The sequence below is a fragment of the Amyelois transitella genome, chromosome 3 (genome assembly GCF_032362555.1).
Source record: "Amyelois transitella isolate CPQ chromosome 3, ilAmyTran1.1, whole genome shotgun sequence".
NCBI classification, from domain to species: Eukaryota; Metazoa; Arthropoda; class Insecta; order Lepidoptera; family Pyralidae; genus Amyelois; species Amyelois transitella.
Window position 1 is genome coordinate 6,575,363 of NC_083506.1, and position 19,026 is coordinate 6,594,388.

Below are 19,026 nucleotides of genomic sequence, written 5' to 3' on the forward strand. Positions count from 1 at the left end.
ATACAAATTTAAGTTTCCTTTAAAAAGTAAGGGATAATAGATATATATAATAATAAAAAATCGCATCTTTTAAAAGTATTTTTATAAAATACGTCGCATTGGGGGGACCGTTCATATTTTTTTATTACCTTCGATTTTTTTTTAGTATTGCATGCCTACTTATTTAATCTTTCACCCAAGACTTAAGAATTTATTTTTGTACTTACATCTGTATATTTTTTAAATCTTTCAGGGTCTTTCTAATGGCCCATCTTGGTGATCTCTGCAAGCTCAGTGTGGGAGAAAACAAACGAATACTGTATCTGTCAATGTCGCGTCACATCAGTGTCAAGTGTCAGTGTCAATTTTAATTAAAAGAAGACAAGCGAAATCTAAAGAAGACTGTGTTGTGTTACCTAGACTAAGTTTTCACAGCGTTTTAAAATAATGATTCAATTCAACTTTTATTAAATCTTAACACCACACCTGCTCGTAAACAAATGTGTTAAGCAAACAAATACAATTAGAGTTCATGCCTGATGTACCTACCTGTTTTTTTTTATAATTATGGATCAAAATCGCAACAGGCGGGCTGATTTAGATATTGATAGTTTTCGCAGTGATTTGGAGCCAGGGTTTGACAGAGCTCGTATGAGAAGACAATCGGGTGGCTTTGTGGATTTGGGTAATGAATCACAATATGGTACAGGTGGTCACCAAGCCTCTGGTGCGAACGAAATTTTTGCTGATATACAGGTATCGTAATTATTTGAACGTGTCATAGATAACGGTGTACCTATTTTAAAAAATCTGCGAAAGAGAAACTTTCTGAATTGTTGAGCCGCGCATTTTCTTTTGGCAAGCAATGGCAGTAAAAAATAGTTATAACATGATAATATTTTGGTTTATTTCTCTTCTTTTCTAGGGCGATGTACCTTGGTGGAAATCCAACTTCTTTATATCACAACCCGTTCTATTTGGAACTTGGGATGGAGTTTTCACGTCATGCCTCATCAACATTTTTGGAGTAATAGTGTTTTTAAGATCAGGTTGGATTGTTGGTCAAGCTGGCCTGGTTAACGCAATATTTATAGTCATATTTACAGGTAATATCTCATTTATTGATAGAATAGAATAGAATAGATTTATTTTCAAAATTGGATACAATTGGATTGGTGCTGTGTGGTTCCCGGCACTATTACAAAAAAGAATAGGACCACTCCATCTCTTTCCCATGGATGTCGTAAAAGGCGACTAAGGGATAGGCTTATAAACTTAGGATTCCTCTTTTAGGCGATGGGCTAGCAACCTGTCACTATTTGAATCTCGGTTCTATCATTAAGCCAAATAGCTGAACGTGGCCATTCAGTCTTTTCAAGACTGTTGGCTCTGTCTACCCCGCAAGGGATATAGACGTGATCATATGTATATATGTATGTATTGGATACAAGGTATCACTTATTGACGTCACACAACTTAAATCTAATTATAACTACTACCGCTTCCAAAGCGCATGTGTAGAAGAAGCGGGGGAACAAACTACACTGCAGCATTTTCACAGGACGTCAATTCACAAATATAGATCTCTTAAATCTAAATCGTGGACGAATGCACATTGTCTACATTAAAAAACATGTATGAATGTAGAACTGATTATGTCAATACGAATATTTCGTCAAATAAAATAAATATAAAATAAAATATATACATACTGTACAAATTATGTCCAGATCATGTCAAAAATACACAAGCCATTATGTCCAGCTTGGGCCACACATGTTTATCATTAATATAATCATCTGTGCTGTAATAGGCTTTCCTACAAAGCTCAACTTTAATATACTGTTTGAATTTTCTATCATTCATTTCAAGAACACTTTTTGGTAATTTATTATAAAATCTTATACAATTAATAAGAAATGATTTCCCTACCTTAGCCAGCCGATGTGCTGGGATCGACAACTTGTAATTGTTCCGCAGTGATCTACTAGTACATTCACCTACTTTTTTGAAAGAGTCTAAGTTTTTCCTAACATGCATGATGTTATCGAATATGTATTGGGAGGGCAAAGTTAAAATATTTAGGTTTTTGAAAAAATCTCTAAGGGAATCTCTTTGTTTAAGACCGTAGATATATCGAATTGCCCTTTTTTGTAAAATGAAAATAGTTTGTATGTCTGCTGCTGATCCCCAAAGCAGTAGACCATATGACATTAAACTATGAAAATAACTAAAATATACTAGCTTAGCAGTTGCCACATCCGTCAAATGCCTAATACGACGAATAGCGTATGCTGCAGAACTAAGCCTTTTAGAAAGTTTTAAAATGTGAGCATGCCATTTCAAATTTGAATCTAATGTTATTCCTAAGAAAGTAGTACTATCAACAAAATCTAATCTTTTACTATTTATACTAATATCCACATTTGCCTGCCGCACATTGGGAAGTGTAAACTTAATGCATTGGGTCTTATTTGCATTTAACATTAAGTTGTTGATTGTAAACCAGTTAGAGATGGCGGCTAAAGTGCTATTCACATCATCACAGATTTCGCTACGGCGGTTCATTTTAAAAATTAGTGACGTATCATCTGCAAACAACACGATGCCAGTCTGTTTCTCAATCATGCAAGGCAGGTCGTTGATATATATCAGAAAGAGAAAAGGTCCCAAAATGGAACCTTGCGGTACCCCAATTTTTACCGTCGCTCCTTTCGATTTTGTATTATTTAAATCTACCGTCTGTAATCTATCACTAAGATATGATTTAATTAGTTCAACGGCAGCAGTATCGAACCCGTAATGAGCGAGCTTGAGCAGAAGAGTTCTATGATCTACGCAATCAAATGCTTTGGTCAGATCGCAAAACACTCCGATGGCATCCTGTGAGTCTTCCCATGCATTGAGAATATGAGTGACAAGAGCCACACCTGCATCTGTTGTACATTTCCCCTCAGTAAAGCCGTATTGCTGACTATGAAATAATTTATTAGACTTAAAGTAACGCTGCATTTGATTAAGCATGATTCTCTCGAACACCTTGCTCAAAATTGGTAAAATTGAGATTGGTCTATAATTACCAGGATCTGATTTTTCACCTTTCTTGAATAATGGAATTAGTTTACTATACTTCATTAAATTTGGAAATATCCCTTGGTCAACACAATTATTGAATATATAAGCTAAGTCCCCAGCTATAATATTTATAATATGACATATCACAACAACCGACATACCCCAATAATCCTCAGACTTTTTCAGATTAAGTTCTTTAAAGGTATTAATAATGTCAGTAGGGTCAATATTTAAGAATTTAAATTTGGAACTGCAAATGCTGACATTATTTTTAAGTAGAATTTCAGCTTCATTAGGGCATGAGTCAATATTAGAAGTTAATTCCAACGGTATATTTGTAAAAAAATGTTCAAATAAATTTACTATTTCTGTTGTAGAGGTAATTTTCCTATCATTAAATTTAATTTCATTAATATTGTCTTTAAAATTACTTCTACCAGTTTCCTTGTTTATAACACTCCAGGTTTCCTTTGTTTTGTTAGGAGCATTACTTATTTTGTTTTTAATGAACAAAGATTTTGCATGTAGACATACTTTTTTGAAAATTTTTGAATAATTCCTAACATGGTCTACGAAGCCGCTTTCAAATCGATATTGTTTTTGGGCATATAAATCGTACAAAGTCTTTCTACTTTTGTAGATGCCAACAGTAGCCCATTCATTGAATTTAAAGTTATTATTGCATTTCCGTTTCTTTTGTATAAATGTTTTAGAGTACGCGTCTGAAATGGTAGTAAATAACTTATTATAATGACCATTAGGATCGCTGCCCGTGTAAGTTACTGCGCAAATTTTATTCTCTAAAGAACTTGTAAATTTATTGATTTTATGGGCTGTGATAGGTCTGCACATAATTAATCCATCACGTGTACTACGTTTAGTGGAAAAGGTAACTAATTGACCGCAGTGATCAGAGGGTAATTTACTAAATACATTTTTATTATTTGGTTTTTGTTCACTAAAAACATTATCAATACATTTAGCAGATGTGGCAGTGAAGCGGGTTGGTTCCAAGAAGGCATTATCTAAGTTAAAACATTTAAATAGGTTAAGAAACTGTATTGTCACTGTGGAGCTAACTAATATGTCAATGTTAAAATCACCGCAAACAATTACTTTCTTATTACTTTTTGTCGCTACTATTAGAACTTCCTCCATTACATTCAGGAAATCCATAATACTACTGTTGGGTGGACTATAAATACAAATAACTAGATAGTACTTTAATGTGCAATTTTTTTTTATCAATCACAAACTGCATGTTTTTTCATATTTATTTGTAAACTTTGAACTTGCACTGAGCGCAATTCTTACAATAAATAAACTAAAATAAATCTTTTTTTTTTCAGTTTTTGTTGCTCTGATCTCAGTTCTATCAGCAGTAGGAATATGTGAGAGATGTAGGATTGAAAGCGGTGGAGTTTATTTCTTACTGGCGCATACTCTAGGCTCTAGATTAGGTGGAGCTTTGGGTATCATTTACTGTTTTGGCCAGGTAATTTACCAGTTGATTTATACCTAGGATCTTATATAAATATTAATAGCATTTAAAAGGTATATGTATATATACATTTTCTTACATATAACTGGAAAGTGTGCTGAAATACCTATCACTAAAGGTTTATTAATAAACCATAAACCACTTAATAAACCATATCATATGTCATAGCAAAAGCAGAACAAAAACGACTATGAAAATGAAGGAATACAAATAGGATCTGGTTGTAAGAGACATACCATAAAGCCAAAATATCTAAATATCTCTTCGCTTCTTGGGAGGAGTCTGGTATTACCACATTCTAAAAGTTGACAATTACATTATAGCAAAATAAATAACAACTAATGATTACTTTAGTTAAAAAAACTGGAAATATTTATTGAGTATTTATATTAAAAATTATAGGCTGTGGGATGTGCTCTCAATGTGTTTGGCTTTGGTGAGTCCATGGCTTCCCTGGTGGGCGCCGAGAACGCGTGGGCAGCCCGCGGATTTGCTGTTGCCGCAGTACTGTTGCTGGGCACCATCAACGTGGCCGGAGTCAAGTGGGTCATAAAACTTCAGTTTGCCTTACTCCTGATCATTCTCTTGGCCGCTTTGGACTTCTTTGTGGGCTCCCTCACTGCAGTAACAGGTAAACTCTTGATAGCAAGCGTAGTATGTAACAATGCTTGGATTTCGTTTTTCAAGTGTTGCCAGCTCCCTGTTCTCGGCGAATAGGAATTTCCATTATTTTTTGTTTACCTTTTTGAACTTAATGTTTTTGATCTGTTCTTGTGTAGTGTAGTGTTTCCCGGCACTTTAATAGGATACGACTACTCTCTCTTACCTATGGATGAAGTAAAAGGCTATTAAAGGATATTTAATTTAAATTCCATCACTTAGCCATACAGTTGAATGTGGCCTAACGGTCTCCTCAAGACTGTTGGCTCTATCTACCCCACAAGGGATATAGACGTGATTATATACATACATACATACATATGGTCACGTCTATATCCCTTGCGGGGTAGACAGAGCCAACAGTCTTGAAAAGACTGAATGGCCACGTTCAGCTATTTGGCTTAATGATAGAACCGAGATTCAAATAGTGACAGGTTGCTAGCCCATCGCCTAAAAGAGGAATCCTAAGTTTATAAGCCTATCCCTTAGTCGCCTTTTACGACATCCATGGGAAAGAGATGGAGTGGTCCTATTCTTTTTTGTAATAGTGCCGGGAACCACACGGCACAGTGCCGGGAACCACACGGCACTTGATTATATGTATGTATGTATATGTTTAACCTACTACATGTTAAACCCACATAACTTTTAAGTGTTGTCTATTTAATAAAATTCTCTTTAACATGAACAAATGCTGCTGAATCAATCCAAAAGAAACCATATTTTTTCATATAATCACATCTATATCCCTTGAGGGGTAGACAGAGCCAGCAGTCTTGAAAGACTAACAGGCCACATTCAGTTTGGCTTAATCATAAAATTGAGATTAAAATAGTGACAGGGTGCTAGTCCATCGCCTATAAAAAGAATCCCAAGTTTTTTAGATCACTTTTTTGCCTTTTACGATATCCATGAGAAAGAGATGGAGTGGTCCTAGTCTTTTTTGTATTGGTGCCGGAAACCACACGGCACATTCATATTTTTTTAGGTAAGTATATGTACTGAAAATCACCAAAAACAATGCACCAGACAAAACCATACCAAGTAACTTTTAAGTTATTTTTAGATGATAAATTCCAAGGATGGCTAAGTGGTGTGATAAGCAATAACACGTGGTCGAATTACCAAGATAACTATACGTGGTTCAAATGTTTCGGCGTGTTTTTCCCAACCATCACGGGCATATTGGCCGGCATCAACATGAGTGGTGATTTGAAAAACCCATCTGTTAACATCCCTAACGGATCTTTAGCAGCCATTAGCACTGGGTAAGTTTCAAAAAACTTCTATCATTTTAGAAATATTTGAAAAAATTGAGATTGCAATATGAAAATTCTTCCATTTTTACCTTGATCTAAACTAGATAATAGTAATCAAAAAACCATTTTTATTTTCTTCCAGAACATTCTTATATTTAATGTTTATTATAACATTAGCGGCCACAGTAACAAGAGACGCCTTGTTGACGGAGTTCTCCATAGCGGCAGACATATCCGCGGTAAAAGTGCTGCTGCTTGCCGGCCTATATGTCAGCTCTATGAGTTCCTGTCTCGGCGCTATGTACGGCACCCCGCGAGTACTGCAGAGTATTGCTAACGAGAGGGTCATTCCTGGTTTAGAAGCGCTTGGACATGGGGTAATTACCTGGTTTATATAAATTACTAGCTGACCCGGCAAACGTTGTTTTGCCATATAAATACTCGTAATATTAAATAATGATGGATCAGTTTATCGACCGGTGATAAAATCTGATTAATTTACTAAAATGGCTATTAAAAAATAGGGGTTGGTGATAAAAGGGTAAAAAATTAGGGATGTATGTATTTTTAATGCGACATAATAAAAAATAAAGAAATTTAAAAATGTTTAAAAATTGTTCACGGTGGACAACCCTTATCATCATGTTGGCCGATTCTCAGACCTACTCAATATGCTCACAAAATTTATGAGAAACGGTGAAGCCGTTTTACAAGAGTACGGGAACGAATATTGTTATTTAGAGAATTTTATTTACAAGATTTTTATGCTAACTATAATAAACACATTGTTAATGATTGATGAGTGTTTTCAACATCTTAATGCTCTCAAGTTTTGGTGTTTATTTTTTGTGAAAACAACAGTCATAGCACACACCACAGAATCTTTTACATCATTAATTTACATGAAATACCTTTTTTTTTGTTATCGAAGGGGAAATTCTTTTTACGGACAACCCCCCGGGTCTTCACCCGGGAGAGTGTGGGACTCCTGGCAACAAGTTTACCAGCCTACCCACTAAAACCCCTCCGTTCGCCCTTCTTGCCATTTTGAGGGCATCATGGGATCGCAGGCATGTCACCACGATACCCTCTGGCTGCCCGGCGCTTCTGTGCCGGGAATCTTACTGTAATGGGCGACCAGTAAGTTGCTAGCCGCCCTCTCCATCCCAGGGTCGGGAAGTTACCCTAGTGAGGCAGTAGGCGCGCACGATAAAGTGCACGCCTTCTGCCCCCCCGACCACGACGGTGTAGAGGCGCGTTCGGATCGTGTTCACGCGCCCTCTCAGCGGCCTCCTTCTCCGAGATGACGTACTCGCAGAAGGAAACCACTGCTTCCCATTTCCTCTCGCAGCACAGCATCGCAGCTACTACACTTTGCAGCGAAAGGTCTCCTATTTCTAAGGCGGCCATGAGGCTCTGCCATCTGCCATTATGTTGGGCCATATCATCTGACTGATGATATGGCCCAACATAATCTGCCAGAGTATGTTGGGCCATATCATCCGGCTCCCCATACTCATGGCAGACCTCAGTAGCCTCTTTTCCAATCCGATGCAGGTAATGACCGAAGCAACCATGTCCGGTCATTACCTGCGTCAGCCTGAATGTCACCTGGCTGTGGCGGCGGTCCAACCAGTTGTCAAGCGATGGAAAGAGCGCCCCGATAGTACAATGGCCGAATTCGGAGTTCTCCAGGACGCTCCTCCATCGCTCCCGCAATACCACAGCCAAGTTTACACCAGCCGCTCCCGCCAATTCAGGCATCTCCGCCCTCCTCCTCCTTTCCTAGAACAACTCCTTTTGAGCCAGAGCGTCCAGTTCCCAGGGTGGGGTTACATGAAATACCTGTAGATTACAAAACAAACACATCATTTTAAGTTGCTTGTAGAGCTATCATCTTTACTTTGATTTTCCATGTTTTTTGTTTCACAGAGAGGGCCAAACAAAGTGCCAATTTACTCAATGGTAGTAGTAGCTGTAGTGACGGTGACCTTTATCATCATCGGTGATATCAACAAGCTCGCCCCCATTGTCACCATGCCATTCCTCATCACCTACGCTAGCATTGATTACTCTTATTTTGCACTCGCTCAAACTTTTGATTTACAACATAGACGTGAAATGAGGTATGTTCCTTTTTTATCATTTTGATATCACATTTTGGTTTTTGTACCACCTCTGTCGCTTTTGTGCTGTTATTGTATGTATGAAACTAATGGTGCTATGAAGTGTTTTATCTATCTGTCATCAATTTCTTTTTTTTTTACTAAATATATAGCTGTTTTTCAGATTCCAGGGCCACGCACAGAGAGATACTCAAGTATATGGTGCAACAGGAAGTGATCTCGATTTATTGTTTCCCGAGAGAATACGGCATAAGAATGTTGGTGTAAGTAACTTTTTTATGTGAATACATTCATAATTATGAATTTCTAGACTAGATTCTCTCGCAATGGATTCTCTTCATACAAATATCGTTAAACCTCTATGATGAGATAACAGGTAGATATGTCGAGTAACATAGCTTAAGGAACCAGTAAAGTATATTACTAAATTATTTATTTAATATACAATATGTTTACAGGATTTCACACCATCGCCGACTGATTCCGCCTTAATGAATGGACGAACGGCAAACGGTGATGTTGCCACGAGGAGGCCGAGCGTGGGCGTCCATTCCAAAAATACTAATTGGTATTCGCACCTATGCAACAGATGGTTATCTCTAGCTGGAGTGAGTACACATCCTAACAAAGTTCTTCGATGTGGTTGTATTTCAATCGTTGAAATAGTCCTATTCCGAATTCAGACGTAGGTGTAGAAACAAATTATTGTAGAAATACATTTCCCATTGAAAGTCCTTTATTTACTGTTAAAAGACTAATGAAACTTATATTACATGCTAAAGTTAGCATGTAAAGTAAGTGATACGTTACAAGTTAAGAAAAGAAGTGGATTACGTTTTGTGGTTAGTTGCCTCTTATTTAAATTTAACTTAAACTTAGAATCCCGTTTTTTCCATTCCCGGAATTCCGAAAAATGCTCTCTTTAGTGAAATTTTTAGTGCTCACATTGTTAGACCCAGTGGTTTGTGATTTGGGTTTATATGTCAGCTGACAGCAGACAGGCAGCTATAGTCTATTATAAAAACTTAATCTAACAAGTTATGAATGTAGCTAAAAAATAGTTGGGATGTATAAATAGTTCGAGTATGAATTGTTAATTATAATTTAATATTTCAGGTAGCCATAAAAATCTTGTTGATGTTCCTGGTACACTGGGCGTACGCTCTTGGCTGCCTTTCCATCCTGTGGCTCGTATGGCTCTACATAGGCGCCGCCAACCCCGCCGTGAAGCCCGGCAGAGCTTCCGAGTTCCACTTCTTCCATTGGCTGAAGATATCCTTCTTGCAGGCTATAGGGTATGGGCATTTTTAATAAACTTGATATTAAATGCACCAACATTTCATAAAAATAAGTCCACAGTTGATTTTGATATTTTAATATTAGGACTGGCAAAATACCATTGATTTTGGAGAGCAGACATAAAATCGCCCATTTTACGTCTGCTCTCCGAAAATCAATATACAGAATAACAAACCTGTTTATAAAAAAAGATGGTTATGACTAAAACTCTGCTTCAGAAAACGTCCATTGGAATACGAGCAGCTAGTCGTTACTCCAGTGCATGCGGACATTTCGATGGAACAAGAAAGACTGAATGATGACAACGAAGACTTCGCCTCACGCCGGCGCTACCACCAGTCCACAGCTCTGCAGGGCCACCTAGTGGACGTCTATAACGATGCAAGACCTGGCCTTGCGTAACTTAAAATATTTAAAGCCTTTGTGATTGATAGACTAATCTATAAATGTACATTAAGTCTTAATCGATACGTAACTTTTCCATTTCCTTCTTTTTATTCATTTCCAATTAATGTCACTGTTCAATGATAACTGCATTTACAAGTGGTTATGACCGTATTTCTATTGTACTTATATTCTCTAACTGCATCTTGACTCCTATATTTATATATATCTGACTCTGCTAATAGGCAATATCACAAACTAAAGAAACAATAACTATTTAAAAAAGAAACTAACAGCAGAAAAAAACAGAAGAGAACTATAAAAAAAATACCTTAATATTTATCCATTATACACTTATAATTTTATAGTAAGTGAATCTAAAAAAAATTCAATTTAAACTTTAAGAATTAAAAATATTACAAATCGAAACATGTTTAGATTTTATATCTGTGTATTTATGTTTATAATGACGTACCTACATGTTAATAATAAAATCATTATTTTTATTTAAAATGACTTCTTTCTCTTATCCCAACCTATCGCAATGCCATTAATATTATAAATGTGGAAGTAAGTTTATTTGTTTGTTTGTTACCTGTTCGCAGGTTATCTACTGAATCAATCTTCTTGAAATATCACATATTGATTGAGAGTCTAGAGAAAAACTGACCAAACATACTTTCATCCTGGTAAAAACTATAGCTCCCGTGGGATTTGCAAAAAACTATTCTTTTGTGACTGGCGCTAAATTCAGCCCACTAGTCGGACCAAAAACTAACTGATAAGTTCATGTCAACTGTATGGAATATTCGGTCCAACGTATTCCTTATATATGTTGCAGGAAAATGAAGTAACCAGAGATTTCACGAAATCACGGCATATGTTGAATACTCTTATTTACGACGCCTTCTTACTAAAATAGTCAGTGAAATGTCGTTTCACTAAATTAAATCTAGTGAAATGTCAGAAAAACGGATACCTCCGAGTAAAAATCGTCCAATGTATCTCTCTCCCTCTCTCTACCCAAACGGACACAAGTGGGAGCGGAAGGATGCCGCCGTGGAAGCGGCAGCCGCGTCACGAATATGAGCGAGGGCAGCTCATGCTCCTGGCAACGAAGCGGTAGGCGATGGCACCGTGTGGTTTTAAGCCCCACATAACCCGTCCGGCTTCCCGTACCCGGCCGGGTAGACGAAGGTCTTTACCCACGTAAAAAAAGGTTAGGTTAGGTTAATAATTATGTAAGTACTTTTAAAAGCACGAACCTTTTTCATTCTTAATTTCACTAGATTGAGATGAGTGAAATGATATATCACTAGATTGAAATAGTATTTTGTCATATCACTAATATTTTTTTAGTAAGAAGATGTATTAAATAGGAATATTCACAATCTTCCGTCATTTCGCGGTATACCTACCTAGAGATTTCGTGAAATCTCTGATATCCTCATTTCTCTGCGACATACAGGGTGACATTTAAAACAACTGCATCCTTTTCAACATAGACTATACCCATGCTTCCGAGCCGTTTGAGCCTATTTTTATTTAAACGTCATCATTTTCACATTTAAAAAACCCTCAAAAACTACGTCACACGCTTTATTAAAGACCAATACTACAAAAAGAAATTAAAACTAAACATGTAAATAAATGTCTGAAAAATAAATTATTTTTCTAGTATCAAGATCAAGTAAAGTACAGAGTTGTCGAGATCGCTCAGCTGAATGAATTGTGTCGTTGACCTCTGAATCTTATGCGTCGCTTTTCCGCCAGCCGGGGTGATATGACGTATTTAGGATCGTGCATTTTGATACTTTTATTTTTTTTCGTACTTTCTGAAATATGAACTGATATTTTTCTATTAACGTTTTTAAATATGCTTTAGATGACTTAACAGTTAAATTTATGCAGTTGAATTAAAAGTCACCTTGTACAGGGTGACTTTTAATTCAACTGTTAAGTGTACACCCGATTCATTGCGGATGACGCCAATGGGCGTAAATAAATTTATCCGTAACTCTGTGGAATGACCATTTCTAAAGTCCTACCTAACAGAACTGCTATTATTTGTCACGTAGGTTGTATCCGTATCAAAAGTTTTAGGAAATAGAGGCGGTTTCAAAACTTCAGAAGTTGCAAACCTTTTTTATTATTAATAGAATCGACGTATGCGAATAAAAGTTCGAGTACGCATACATGGTTGGATTAATTTTAATTCTTCACCTATCACTTGTGAATATAAATCTTGCCGTTTGTCATAGTCGCAGACTTATTCAGTATAACAGAATTATTCAGTACATCACAATCAGAACATACTTTAGCAATTGTATTCTTCGTCTCAATATTTTCTTCGACTATATTTTTTCCTTCCTTAATTTGGTTTTTCATATTGTCTTTTATTTTCCGTACCAGGCTGGGACTCTTTACCTTTGGCCACACTTCTGTATCAAAGAGGCTGGGCGATGCGCTCCTTTTACCTGAAATAAAAATTTGATTGCTTTCTGAGATACTTACACGTGCTTTAAAGTTAAGTTATCGCCATCCACGTGCCCCTACACATGTTATTTAAATTTCGATATAACTTTAAAATCAATTAAAAAGAAAGAGAGTAGACACCACAAAATGTGAGACCCTTCCACAACAATATTGGAATTTCTTTTGGTTTTAAGACTACAGATACTTTATCGTTTTCCGCCAGGTCGGAAAACGATAAAGTATCCCCTCCTTAAAGGCCTCTGGTGTTGCAAATGTCTAAATTTACAATAGGTACTGGATTTGAAGTTAACTACCCATTTATTTATCCTACACGAACATACTCAAGTAGGTGAATTTTTATTTATATGTAGGTATATACCTATATTAGGTTTTTTCGGATACCAGAAATATAAAAACTTAATGATGCATATGAAAGTATATGAAAAATATATATTCCGATCAATATATCTGTCAGTGTACACAAATCCAATTAAATAACCTATATAAAGATTTTTTTTTCACAAATCTCTACTTAATATACAAAAAAGGTTTCAAACAACTGATCGAAATAAATCACTTACCAGCCATTCATGAAGCAAAATTTGTTCGCTCATGGCTGAAGACGCGTAAAGGCGTCACTTTAATGGGTGGCGGCTGACGCACGGAGGCGACACAGAAGATTTGTTAGCCGCCATGTGGGAAAGTCTTGAAAAGTGTGGTACGCAATGAATCGGTTAACTACTTACTGTGAGTACACTTAACAGTTAAATTTGCATAAATTTTGACCACTTTTTAATATTTATTTCCTTCAAAAATTAAAAAGTGGTCTCTTTATTTTTTTTTAAGGAAATAAATAACACAAGTTTATTTCAAAGTGTATTTAAAGTTTTACATTTAATAATCAAATTAAAAAATATAGCTTCATAACGTATTGAGCATTTTTCTTGAAATCTCTTGTCTCTCTCATCTCTGCACCCGGCTGCGCCTTCCACAGAAGTGTTTCGGGGCCCGGGGTCCGCCTTTCGACTTTTCTCTCTCCACTTGGTCCGGTTTCCGGCAATCGGCATCCTCGGATTTCTCATTCGCCGATGACGCCAGTATATTCTTATCATCAAGATAGAGAAGACATTGAACTAGTAACACATAATATCCTGAGTCCACCTTTAGAAATCTTTTGAATATATCAAACAACTATTAATGAATTGATTGAACAGCCAAGATGGCGCAATATATTCTTGACTAACACCTTGGCAAATATTTAAGTACTGGAATTCTCTTAAGAAGATTTAATTAATTAAGCGCTCTCTCATGCCAAGCTATAGGCCTCTTCAAGGGTCACGAATGAGCAGCTGACTTTACAACAATCTTTTGGCACTCGCTAATCATAAAGTTTATATAATTTAGCCATAACGATCATCAAACATTTTGTGTAGGTACATTATAATTACGTTCAGTAAAAAAAATTAAATAGGTACTACGCTTGCTTGCATTGCTGGGAGCGGGACAACTAATAAAAATGGCTCTAAAATATGACTGATTATCGACATAAGGAAGTTAAAGATGAGATTTTTGAATAAAACCTCATAATTTATTTAAACAATAAAACAACAAACGGGCGTCACTGTCACGGAGAAATGTCAATGCTTTGATAGCCAGAATGGTGGATTTAAGAAAGCTACTAGTATTATGATAATCCGACGAATTTCGAAACCCGTCAGTAGTCTATTTAATAAATAAAATAAATAAAGTCTTTCGATTATAAACGCTTGAATTTGATTCAGAAAAACGATTGTTTTTTCATGTTAGCATTAATCATGTAAATTTAAATCCAGTTTATTTTACAATATTATTAACTGATCTCTTACCAGTAAAATCAGTTTTTTTTTTAATTCAGGGAATTCGATAAAAACAATAATTGTATTACCGTATCCAAGTCATAGAGCCTCGACATGGACATTTACATGACATAGAGAACAAACGTAACTTATTTTTTTATGTAATAGAGGCGAAGAAAACTAATCATACTGTTTTTGAGTAATATACTCTTTTATCGGTAATGCCGTTATATTACGGATACATTGAACGAATTGTTATTAATTTTATGGTTTTTACCAAACAAAAAAAAGAGATAGATGATTTTCAAGTGTGAAAAATCCATTCAGTGGATAGATTAGGTCTTTTGGGCCTGATACATCGATTTTTCGACTACACTCTCTCAGATCGCGATCCCTACCACAGATTATACTATTCGTTCTATACTTCTTTAGTGTTAATGAAGTGTGTTGATGGTCAAGAGGGTTAAAATAAATATTTTTATCATAATTTGCTTGCAGTTTCAGCCATGGCTGAAGATTTAAGAAATTACAAATTGCAACTGCAACAGGTTAGCTACTTAATTGTAACGCTGCTTTTATTATGTGCTGGACAAAAATACGCGATTACATCTGATGCTTTGGTTGGGTGGACCTTTCTTTTACAAATTATTTTTACAAATAATATATTTTTCAACAGGTGGAGGCTGCATTACTCACTGATCCTCAAAATGAAGAGCTGCTGAAATTAAAAGCTGATTTAGAAGAAGTAATTGAGTTGACAAAAGATCTTATTAAAACTCAAGATGGTGACTCCAAAGTGACAAATTTTCATAGTTCTAGTAATGATGATGATGTTACAGCGTCCCTGCTGGCGGCCGAGGAAGCTGAGGCTGGGGAAAGGTCATATCCAAGTTGGCGTGTTGGTGAAAAATGCTTAGCGAAATGGAGATCTGATGGAATGTAAGTAAATGAAGTTCATATTATTGAATTACTGCAAAATTGTAATAGTTTATATTTTAATATCTTATTTTAGTAACCCATAAGACTTGTCTGCATGTGTAGGTTAATGTAACTAAAAAATCTTAATTTAATTGGTATAAAGAATTGCATGACATTGTGTTTGTGTAGGATCTATATGCACGAGACAATGCAGTTGGGCTTGTATGCTTTATGATATAGTGACTGATTTTTATTTCAGCTTCAGAAATATCTCATCATTGTCATAAATAATTTTCCACCAATTAAGTGTATGTATCTTTCAAACTCCTCCATTCTGTTCTATTTACATTAACAATCCTACTAGTTTTGGCTGCCATCTTCTGAATGTCATCTTTCCATCTATTCGGTGGTCTGCCCACTGGTCTTTTTTGTCCCAATAGTCTCCTTCCAAGAACTTCACATATTTGGTCAAATCATATCAGCCACTTTGACCTGTGTTATCAACCTTGTATTAGATTTTCTGTTACAACATTTTTCCCACCATTATTATACCTATAGCTTTGTGTGCCTCTCTTGGAGCATTTCTTTGGTTATAACTAACGTGACCATTTTTTCTTGCGTCAGAGCGGGACGCTTACGGGATTTTGTATATAAGTAAATAAAAAAATATATTTTATAATTAATATATAAGTCAATAATAAATAATTATCTATACATATAATAAAACAGTAAAAATATTTTGTCTGTACATTTAGTATTTTTGACTGACTGTTCTCATCAGCGAGATTTGAGTGCAATGTTGATATAAGTATAAAAATTTGGTTTGCTTGCAAAAGCGGGACATTTTTGCACTTGCTGGGGACAACGGGACAATCCCGCCGAAAGCAGGATGTATGGTCACCTTAGTTATAACCCAACTTTCTGCACCATGTGAGAGCACTGGTGGAACACACTTGTAAAAAATTTATGTTTTTTTTTGGGTGGTGGTGATCTTCACACTAAAAGCAAAGTGCCAAATAATGTTAGTACACTGAAATTTTATTGTTTTACTTTATTAATTCATATAAATTCCAGGTACTATGAAGCTGTAATTGAAGAGATTGGCCCTGAAAATTTTAAAGTTAGGTTTGATGGTTACAATACATTAGAAACTGTGGCTATTGGTGACATCAAAGCATTAGGATCAGGCATAAAGAGGCCGCTAAGCGGAGATGAAAGCAAGTAAGTATTACCACATTTATAACCCGTGTTAATAAACTAGCTCTAGTGAACTACCAAACCATAGTGAAAATAAAAATGCTTTACTTGGTTAGGTTGCATATATGTATATCATCCATGTGAAAACATACATACATAAATCACACCTCTTTCCTGGAGGGGTAGGCAGGGACCACATCTGTCCACTTTCCATAATCCTTGCACATTTCTTTCGCTTCATCCAAATTCATAACTCTCTTCATGCAAGCTCGTCAGTTTCGGATACTCTTGATCCTTGACTCCTTTTGCTAGAATGTCTCCGATTTGATCAAGGTATGGTTGTCTAGGCCTTCCCACTCCAACAGTCCCATTCACACTTCCTTTGTATATTTGCTTAGTCCTGTTTTCATTCATCCTCTCAACAGGACCAAACCATCTAAGCATTCCCTTTTCTATTCCAGTCATTTTATCTTATTTCACATCGCAACATTCCCTTATCGTGCTGTTTCTTATCCTGTCACTCATCCTTATCCTTATCCTTTTTACCTATCATACTCCTAAGGGCTCTCATTTCATATTCTCTTTTTCAAAAACCACTTTCATTCCTTTCTTATTCAAAGATTCATACATACAATTTACCATCTCCTGAAACACTTCCCTGATGACGCTAGTATACCCTGATCGTCGATCCGCGGCGTAGTAGTGTGACGATTTTCAAGAGATTTTTATATTACAACTGTTGGTCTGCTTTCAATCAGCGCTGCGTCCGATCTGCGATAATTGGGCCTTTATTTTCCCGATTGCCATCTTATACTACAGTGCAATCCTTATTGGATTTAATTGTAATTGAAGTGGTACAAAAAGTCATAAAATTTTGTTTTCAGGCACGGTAAAGGCTACAACAGGGAGTACTTAAAAAAGAAAAAACAAAAAAAGCAGCAAAGGTTTAAACAAATTGAAGAAGAAAGGGAGAGTGAGAAAAATAAATGGTTGTCTTTTCATTCCAAAGCTTCTAAAAAGGCTGGAATAAAAGGAAAAAGTATATTTGCATCACCGGATAACTTGACTGGCAGAGTTGGCATTGGAACTTGTGGTATATCTGGAAGACCAATGACTGAATATACTCCTGGAGAAAAGTGGAAGAAAGGTGGATAATGCTAAAAGTGATATTTAAAATACTTAGGTTTAGTTTATTGCTAATAGTTTACAATAGGGGTGATGACAAGGTCTTAAAACAATGTAATTAGTTAATAACATGATAGACACATTACGTAAATTTTTGGATTCAATTTTGACTCCAATGTCCATCATAAAAATTCAAAAATATTTAGAACTAACTATGCATCAGTGAATAAAAAAAAATGGAGCAACTTTAGGCTAACTTAAGGCATCATGAGCTAAACGCAATTACATATTAAGGAAGCAGCCAAACAAAAAAGGTTCATAACGCGAACAAGAAACTCAGGTACGTCAACCTTGAACAGCGTTTTGCACTTGCCAAAGTAAGAGCGAGATCAACATCATTATAATGTCATGCAATTTTTACTTTAAGGATGCGATTATTTCACCAATGTTTTAGTTGTTGTGAAGAATTTGTGGTATTTATTGATTTTGCTATAAATAGCGAAGCAAAAAGTTGTCATCATGCCTATTATACTAACAACATATTAAAATTAAATACCTAGTTACATAGTGTCACTCTTAAGACTGCAACTGTAAATATTTATTAGGTAGATATACTACAAAAGCTATAAGTACTGTAAATACACTCAAGGCTTATCATATTTTCCATATTTGTTTGGACTGCAAATACACCAATACAGTTTATAATAATAAATTTCGTGGAATTGTATTTTTTTTTTTATTTAAGCTATCCATTTCTTTAAGTACATCAAATAAAGAATAACAATATTTATCATAAGATGATCTATTGAATCTACGTACTTACCTCTAACCATAGTTAAACAGATGCGCTTCTAGGAATATTAAAGGTGCACTTCTTAAAGTGCGCCCATTGACGTACTATAAACAACTAGACTCACAATCCCGCTAAAAAAGTGTCCGCGGCAAAACTCTACTCAACGCTCAAGTGAGTAAAGTTCTCGGCTAGTCTCATTTCGTCCGTCCACGAGTGACAACATCGCACAATGACGAAGTGCTCTGTTAAAAAGTGTAAAAATTGTCCAAGAATTGCGCTCAAAAAGGATGGCGTTTCCTATTTCATTTAAGTACAATTCAGTTTTAAAGTAATCGCACTTAATAGTATAAGTTAGCTGTTGGTTTTCTATCAAATCATTTTATTAATTATTTAAAACTTA

The 19,026-nt window shown here is 35.8% G+C and overlaps 2 protein-coding genes and 1 long non-coding RNA gene across 3 annotated transcripts; 2 read left to right on the plus strand and 1 right to left on the minus strand.

The window, feature by feature from the left end:
- The first annotated feature begins 349 nt into the window (after positions 1–349).
- LOC106135531 (solute carrier family 12 member 8) lies at positions 350–10,796 on the plus strand. Its single transcript, XM_013335872.2, has 11 exons — positions 350–735; positions 905–1,085; positions 4,404–4,549; positions 4,958–5,186; positions 6,282–6,483; positions 6,617–6,851; positions 8,407–8,600; positions 8,764–8,863; positions 9,059–9,208; positions 9,717–9,895; positions 10,118–10,796. Exons 1-11 carry the CDS (start codon positions 547–549, stop codon positions 10,299–10,301), a joined length of 1,989 nt encoding a protein of 662 aa, XP_013191326.2. The 5' UTR covers positions 350–546; the 3' UTR covers positions 10,302–10,796.
- LOC132902954 (uncharacterized) lies at positions 9,986–11,685 on the minus strand. Its single transcript, XR_009657290.1, has 2 exons — positions 11,549–11,685; positions 9,986–10,074 (listed from the first exon to the last, which is right to left on the minus strand). It is a non-coding gene; the product is annotated as an uncharacterized LOC132902954 (long non-coding RNA).
- Positions 11,686–14,990: 3,305 nt separating this feature from the next.
- LOC106135433 (survival of motor neuron-related-splicing factor 30) lies at positions 14,991–18,560 on the plus strand. The gene is made up of 4 exons (XM_013335722.2): positions 14,991–15,141; positions 15,270–15,532; positions 16,586–16,732; positions 17,593–18,560. The coding sequence occupies exons 1-4, from the start codon at positions 15,100–15,102 to the stop codon at positions 17,861–17,863; spliced, it is 723 nt and encodes a 240-aa protein (XP_013191176.1). The 5' UTR covers positions 14,991–15,099; the 3' UTR covers positions 17,864–18,560.
- The last annotated feature ends 466 nt before the right edge of the window (positions 18,561–19,026 follow it).

Coding starts and splice junctions, on each gene's coding strand:
- LOC106135433 (XM_013335722.2), top strand. CDS start 15,100: ATGGCTGAAGATTTAAGAAATTACAAATTGCAACTGCAACAG. Junction 15,142..15,269: donor ACAAATTGCAACTGCAACAG/GTTAGCTACTTA, acceptor ATTTTTCAACAG/GTGGAGGCTGCATTACTCAC. Junction 15,533..16,585: donor AAATGGAGATCTGATGGAAT/GTAAGTAAATGA, acceptor TATAAATTCCAG/GTACTATGAAGCTGTAATTG.
- LOC106135531 (XM_013335872.2), top strand. CDS start 547: ATGGATCAAAATCGCAACAGGCGGGCTGATTTAGATATTGATAGTTTT. Junction 6,484..6,616: donor TTAGCAGCCATTAGCACTGG/GTAAGTTTCAAA, acceptor ATTTTCTTCCAG/AACATTCTTATATTTAATGT. Junction 9,209..9,716: donor GATGGTTATCTCTAGCTGGA/GTGAGTACACAT, acceptor TTAATATTTCAG/GTAGCCATAAAAATCTTGTT.